General features: G+C 47.0%; 1 protein-coding gene across 1 annotated transcript; it reads left to right on the forward strand.

Annotated features, from left to right (window-relative positions):
• The first annotated feature begins 347 nt into the window (after window positions 1-347).
• On the forward strand, window positions 348-7,523 carry KLF15 (Kruppel-like factor 15). The gene is made up of 2 exons (XM_009076537.1): window positions 348-1,390; window positions 7,355-7,523. The coding sequence occupies exons 1-2, from the start codon at window positions 348-350 to the stop codon at window positions 7,521-7,523; spliced, it is 1,212 nt and encodes a 403-aa protein (XP_009074785.1).
• The last annotated feature ends 16 nt before the right edge of the window (window positions 7,524-7,539 follow it).

Genomic DNA, 7,539 nt, shown 5'->3' on the forward strand with positions numbered 1-7,539 from the left:
ATATTCTGGAAGGGGGCTGCAAATCTAGAACACACACAGTTGGGAAATGATTTCTGAAAGAATTCTTTTGCAAATATGTGGTGCAATCCTGCAAAATGCTTTGGCCCTGGCAGTCCTCGTGGGGTGGTACAGATATATCAAAACGTGCAGCGGCACGTGTACTTAGGGAGGCTGGATGCTCTGGACTTTCCTGTGGGCTGGAGGGCTTTCAGAGCTTCAGTTCATGGAGATAAATGATTAAACCAACTTCTGACTGTAGCTGTTTTGTTTTCCTGCACTCAGGCTCTCACCTGAACTTTCGCTGCCTAGTATATGCTGTTGGGATATCCTTAAGAGATCGCCCAGGAATGGTGGATCATTTGCTGCCTACCGATGAATCCTTTTCATCTACCAGATCTTCTCTTGGATACTTTGGGGACATGACAGCGGGGGTGAGGTCCTACCAAATGCTGCCCTCTCCCCTGTCAGAAGATGACAGCGACTCGTCCAGCTTTTGTTCTTGTTCCAGCCCTGACTCCCAGGTCCTCAGCTCCAGCTATGGAAGTACGTCCAGTGCGGAAAGTCAGGACAGTATCTTGGACTATTTATTGTCCCAGGCATCTTTGGGCAACACCACTGCATCATGGTGGGACAAAAGGAGACTTCAACCGATAGTGAAAGAGGAGTACTTCAGGATGCCTGAATTTGCTGTGGATATGGAAGACTCAGGACCATTTCAGCCCACGCTTGAGGAAATTGAGGAATTTTTGGAGGAGAACATGGACTTGGAGCTCAAAGAAAGACCTAAAAGTGAGACCAAGGACTTGAGAGCTTGCAGCCAAGTTTCTGTTGCTTCACTACAGCAAAAAGACCATATGTTACCCAGTGCTGGTTTAAAAGAGAATAAAAACGAACAGTTGAGCAGCTCAACAGAAGGTGGCCAAGCTTCAAATGGAGGAATGGCCCTGGAGAATGGGATTCCAGTTATGCTCCAAATTCAGCCTGTACAGATCAAACAGGAGTCCAACACGAGCCCCAGTTCCCAAGGACCAGCACAAGAGAACATTAAAATTGCACAGCTCCTAGTCAACATCCAAGGACAGACATTTGCCCTTGTGCCTCAGATAGTTCAGTCGTCCAATTTGAACATGTCCTCCAAATTTGTCCGCATTGCTCCTGTCCCCATTGCCGCCAAGCCAATTGGGCCAGGAGGCATGATCCAGGGTCAGACAGGAATTATCATGGGTCAGAAGTTTCAAAAGAACCCTGCAGCCGAACTCATTAAAATGCACAAATGTTCTTTTCCTGGTTGTACCAAGATGTACACGAAAAGCAGCCATTTGAAAGCCCACCTCAGGAGGCATACAGGAGAAAAGCCGTTTGCCTGCACGTGGCCGGGTTGTGGATGGAGGTTAGTATTGGGGTGCAGCACTGTCCAATCCCCCTTCCCCTTTTTGCTCACTTCACCTAACTCGCTGAGCGAGCAGGTTTGTACTCTGATTTATAAACTGTTTCTGTTCCCAGAACTTGTTTGGTTGGTTTGACAATGAAGATCTCTTTCTTCCTGTTAGGTAATCCAGGGGCTTTGATAAATTAAATTGCACAGCATCACCTGCTGGCACTAGCTGTTTAAGTGTCTTAAGAAAATAAACGTAGTCCATCGTAATTTGTATTTCATTCTAGAGGGTTAGATTAAGCTTGTTACCACAGGCAATACCTTGTGTTCACATCAGTCTGGTTGCAGCACACCAGCTGCAGCAGACCCATAGCTGGTACCAGCTGAGGCTGTGAGTGAACTGGGTGGTTTGGGGCAGAATTGCTGTGCATTGCTGTGTGTGTCTCCAGCTGCGTGGGACCAAACATGGTCAGCGAAGAGCTGTGATAAGCAAGTGTGGTTAAACGCAGCATTCTGTGCAGTTTGATATAAAATGCGCTCCATCCCACTCCTTCTGGAAATGCTGGCAGTGACACTCTGGCATACTCTGGGTTTTATTCTCTGCCTTGATTCAGAAAAAATGCGTGGGTGCCAGTCAAAGTTGCAAAAAGCTGTCAGATGTAACAACATAACCAGAAGGCTGAGGTGGAGTTAAGCATTGCTTGAATGAAAGAGTGCAGGTTTCTTTGAGCAAGATCAAGGCAGAGGGCATCTCTTTATTTTATTTTGTTGTATTTTTAATACTAGTTGAATAATTAAATCTTTGTTAATAATATCAACTTTTATTTTAAGGAAACTTTGATGGAAACCTTCTTTCCTCTTTCTATATTACTTGCCTGCTGGCAAGTGTTAATACATAGCACCACAAATGATGATGGGAGAAAACATAATCTTAACTACTTTGTATTAAATTTAACTGAATTTCTTTCAAAGAATATGCTGGAGAGCTTCAGTGAGCAATGTCTAATGAGGCAATGGGCTGTGGTCATGAGCAACAGATGAGGTAAAAAGTAACAGGAGAGTGTTGTGTAAAAATGCAAGTATGTGAGACACGCAGCAGTTAGAGATGGCTGGGTTGGTTTGAGGGGAAAAGGTCAGAATGGGGCTGAATCCTCTGCTCCCCAGCTGGACCAGTCTGAAGTTTGCCTCTCAGAAGCACTGAGGAGATCAGTTTATGGTATCTCTACAGACTGGTGGTGATTATCTTTCCTTTTGCCCTGGTGTCACTTCTCATGAGTAGGCTCAGTGGCTTTCTGCTCAGGATGCCCTGACATCAAAGCTGTGTTATTCAGCTGATTGGTCCCAGGAGCTGCAGGCTGGTTGCTCCTGATTTGCAGTAGAGGCACTTGCTCCTTTTTATTTGGTTGCCAGAGTACATGTGCACAGGCAGCAGATGTGCCTGTGGGTGTCATGTTGCTTTCCTTGTGCTGGGACATGAGCAAATCTCTTCTTTTTGTTACAAATGCACATGGTATGTGAGGGTTTGTCTATCTACGCTGAGATTGTAACAACACTCCCAGTGACTTTTGTGGCTCAGTGTCTGTGAAGTGTTGTCTGTGGATGACCTTCTCCAGCTCACTTATTAACGAGCTTGTGTTCCCCGGGCTGCAAAACCAAGGGAAACATTTAAGAAAAATATTAAGTGGTAAGGGGTGATTGAATTTACAACAGGTGCCTCCCTTCTCCTAGTGTTACAGTGAATGGTGTGGGTCAAAAGCAGGATGCTGGTGGGCCAAGAGAAGTGCAGTTCTGCAACCTCGAGCACCCTGAACTTTCAGCCACCACAACTTTTTAAAGATGATCCCAACAGGAATGAGAAATTAGGAGGGAAATTAATCACCTTTGTTACCAGGAACATATGTCTTGTCCACAATCAGCTGCTGGAACGGCTTTTCAAACTCTCTATTGCTGTTTGTCTTGTTAATTTCACAGCGCAGGCTGGGATCCCAATGCCCAAACCCTCCAAGCTTTGGAAGGGCTCTGCTCTGGGAGGAGAGGTTTATAGCCAGCAGGAGAGGCTGTGCTTGGGGAGCTGCCTCCTTGGAGAGCACCAGCCTAAGATTGCTGCACATTCCCTGCTCGCTGCTCCTACATCAAAGGCAGACCCAACTGAGCATTGAAGTACTCTGTCCCCTTTCATCAATAAACCATGTTTACCTTTTCCAGAAGTTCAGCAAGAGCTGTAATCTCACATGACTTAAGTCAAATTTATTTGGATTCTCTGTTTGCTCCCAGTTTTATATAATCTCAAATGAATCTAAGCACTAAAACACTGTTGGGCTCTGCTTTCGCCTCCTTTCCCTGAATTCTTGAGCTTGCATTCTTTTTTTCACCGAAGACTCTTAAGATGTGACCTCACTGAAGATAGTAATTTCAAAACCAAAACAAAGTGTTGCCTAGCACAAAGTGCCTGAGCTCTGGAGGTGTTAAAGGTACCCCAGCTCTCTGTGCAGGCCTATGATGACTTGCATGTGTTGAATGCACCCAGGGTAGGAGTGTGCACACAGCAAACCCTTTTGCTACCCCCTAGGACAGCTGGAGAACTCTAGCACCTCCATGGAGGAAGCTGAACCCTGCTTGCTTGTGCCCTTCCTTGGCAGGGGGCAAGGGCTGTTTTCAGCAGGCTGCAGAGAGGTGTTCGTCTGTAGGTGGCCGGTGACCCGTTGCGTTCCATACCCTGCTGTACCGGTCGGTGCGCTGATCCGTGTCGTGCCAGTTTATACCTTTGGCACACCAGCCCTTGGTTAGCACTGCTCCTGAGACAGCCCCAGCCAAAGAGCTGAGCTGCAGTCTGGGCTGGACCCAGCAGCCATATTGTAGCATGGAACAGGAGAAGCAGCAGGGTACAAAGCCACAGTTGTTGCAAGGTTGGGGGATTAGGCAATCGCCTTTAAATGCCCTACTGCATCATCTGGTTGGAGGTTCCATAGGTGACAGCATGGGATATAAGCTCTGCCTGGTTTGGCAGGGAGGATTTAAAGCCTTGTAATGCATGTGGCCAGGAGCATGCATGGGATCAGGCAAGCGTGGGGAGTCCCACACAAGGGGCAGGACAGGCGTCTTGCATTGTTTTTTCTTATTGGTTTGCAAGTGTGCAGGAGGTGTGCTGGTTTGTTGTAGCAGAGCTTTGGGGATGGGAAGGGTGAATCTCGGGCCTCCTCTCCACTGTGGAGGAGAGGTACAGCCTGAGTTGGCCTCAACAGCTGGTGGCCATGGTATGGACCACAGAGTACCAGGCTGAAGCGATTGACCTTTCTTGCCCCGTGAGCCACATAGCAATGTCCTCATATAACCAGGAGACACAGGCCATGTCCTACACACCAGGGAGCTCTAGGATTTATCTTCAAGGGAGACGTAGTTACACACAGGTCCTTTGGGGTCCTGTCAGATAAAAGGACTCTTCTAGTTGCTGTGGGGTTGTCCATATCCCTCCACCTTTCTTTTGAAAGATGAATCCTTCTGGAAGTGGAAGTGATGGGATAGTGAGGTGTTCCTTGAGCCTTCTTTTTTCTTTTTTTCTTTTTTTTTTTTTTTTTTTGTTTGAATTAGGCATTCCATGAAGGATTACTTGCACTTACTTGCACTTTTCTTGGGTTGATCCTAGTGCCAGAATGTGCTGCAAATATTTTATTGCAGAGCCAGGCCACCAGATCCTTCCAGCTTCCTTGTCCTAACCTTTGCGTTGTTTTTTTGTAAACACACAGACAGCTCGAGGTTTATTTCTGTGGGCTCTGTAAGTTGATCTTTCCGTCACTGCTGGGGAACAGTATTGCAACATTCCTGCCTCTTCAGCTAAGGACATCGTTATGAGGCAGAGTGTATTTTTATCGGATGAACTCATCCAAGCTCATTCCTGACCTGCGCCTCTTTTTCCCCCACCATCCATGCAATTCCCCTCGAAATGCTCTTGTGAAGCTCTTGTGCAGGATTAGCCATGTGCTACTGCACTTCTGTTGCAGGTGGTGACCTTAATGGCCAAGGACATGGGACAAGGCAGCCTGGCTGCATCTGGTTTTACTCCTTTGGGTGATAAGCCTGTGTATAAGAGGACAGCTCTTTGCAAAGGTGATTTTCCCTCTCTGCTCTCTCTTTTCCCTGGATGTGTTGCTACCACTGGCAATGGGTGTGTTCCTTGTCCAGCACTGAGTCCTGCTGGGGCAGCCTGCACAGGCAACATCTTGCCCCCTCTCCAGACCCACTCACCCATAAAGGCATCTGTGCACTGGGATTAGCTCACTGCTAAGGACTTGGGAGAAATCCCTAGCTGTGCTGCTCACAGGTCCAGACGGGTTTTGGGAAGCTGTGGATGAAAAGAGCAGGGGTGCTAGAGAAAGCAAATGTCCAAGTACAAGGGGTGAAGAAAAACCTCTGTCGTAGCCTTTATGAAGAAGGTTCATCCCAGACAAGGAGCAGGTTGACAGCGCATAAGGGTTTCTGCCTGTTGTCTTAATGGAGAATTTGCCTCTTTCACCATGGTGATACCAAAGCAAGGAAAGGGAGAAAAGCAAGTGAATGTATGTGAAATATCGTCCCCGGAAATGCCCCTGGGAGAGATTTGTCCACACTATATGTTACCCATGGCAAGTATTTGTGTCTGCTTTGTACTATCTGAATGCTCTCAGTGTAGCATCATTGGACTGAAGACCTGCAGGAACTGAGGAAACCATTCCCAGCTTTCCCAGTGTCTATGCCCTGTTCCTCAACTGGTGGCAGGAGATCAGAGCTAATTAAAACCTTTATGTGGAAACTTATTTTTCTTGCATGAAGGACTTATTCATAGGAGCCCAGCAGTCCTGTTTTTCCCCTTTCACAAAAATAGCATATTCGCTCTGTTGGTGATGTGATATTTTGCTCCAGAAGGGCACATTTTTCTACATGTTCTTTCCCCCATTTGTTCAGCTAGTGCCCATGACTTCATTTCATTATTGTAAATAAACAGCTGATACCATTTCTTGCAGGCTCTTTTTCTGTGCCACTCTTTGTTGCTGCTCTGGCAACAAAACACTTAATTGCCCTTTGTCAGGCAGAAAGTTTTTTGTACCCATCTGGACAGGACTGTTTTAGTCTGACATTGTTCATTAACCCTCTGTCTCCCACTCGTGTCCAAACTGGAAGTAGAGCCAGCGCTGCTGCTAAGACCAAAGGATTAGCTGCTTTGAGTTCAGTAAAGCCTGTGGGATTCATGGTGGTTATTTGGGGATTTTTCTGTGGAGATGGAAGGTGGGAAATACCTAAAATTGAAAAGACTCTGGAACACAGTTTTGGCAATTAAAGATCCTCAGTCTTGATTGTGATTTACCCTTGAAGTAACTATGCTCATGTCCTTTGGGGCCCACCTGGATTTCAGCTGTTATGATCTCTGCCCCTAGGTTGTTGATGACACTTTATTTAGCCTGCAGGAGCACATACAGAAGCCAATTTTTCAGCTGCATCTAATATGTTGCTTCTGGGTAGCTATGGCTGGCTGTTTTCTGGAGTTCCTGTCAAACTAGGTGCAATTAGTGGGTGTCCATTGTGCTCCTGCCAGTGGGAGCTTGAAACAGACCTCACCTAGAGGAGGGTGGTTGTTGTGTCTGAGAGGAGTCAATGCTTGAATTTGCAAGGGGAGGTTATGGGTGAGGCTTTGAAGGGAACTGGCAGAGGGACCAAGAGCAGTGCTGTCTTAGATGAGCTGTACCCATGTTATTTGGTTTAAGGCCAGGTTGGTACAAACATTGCCTCCATGCATTTCTCTGAGTCCAGAGATGTCCTGGGATGAGGTTGATAGTTGTGTTTCTATCACTGCTGCTGACTGCTAGTTGGGACCAGACTGGCCCTGTTGTGTGTCCCTTTCAGTTCATGGAGTCTCCTAGTGGCCTGAGGGCACTTATTTTTACCTGTTGTGAGAGACTTAGCAGTATAAAAGCCCATTTCTCTGAAAAGGCTTCTCTTCTCTTGCAGGTTCTCCAGGTCAGATGAGCTGTCCCGGCACAGGCGCTCCCACTCAGGAGTGAAACCCTATCAGTGTCCCGTCTGCGAGAAGAAGTTTGCCAGAAGTGACCACTTGTCCAAACATGTCAAGGTGCATCGGTTCCCACGAAGCAACCGCTCCGTCCGCTCCGTGAACTGATTGGTCCTGCTTTCCC

Source organism: Acanthisitta chloris, unplaced genomic scaffold, assembly GCF_000695815.1.
Source record: "Acanthisitta chloris isolate BGI_N310 unplaced genomic scaffold, ASM69581v1 scaffold6886, whole genome shotgun sequence".
Lineage (NCBI taxonomy): Eukaryota > Metazoa > Chordata > Aves > Passeriformes > Acanthisittidae > Acanthisitta > Acanthisitta chloris.

What these genes read in the sequence shown, in the direction of transcription:
- KLF15 (XM_009076537.1), top strand. Translation starts at nt 348, where the DNA reads ATGGTGGATCATTTGCTGCCTACCGATGAATCCTTTTCATCTACCAGA. An exon ending in TGGCCGGGTTGTGGATGGAG is followed by an intron (nt 1,391 to 7,354) that starts GTTAGTATTGGG and finishes CTTCTCTTGCAG; the next exon opens with GTTCTCCAGGTCAGATGAGC.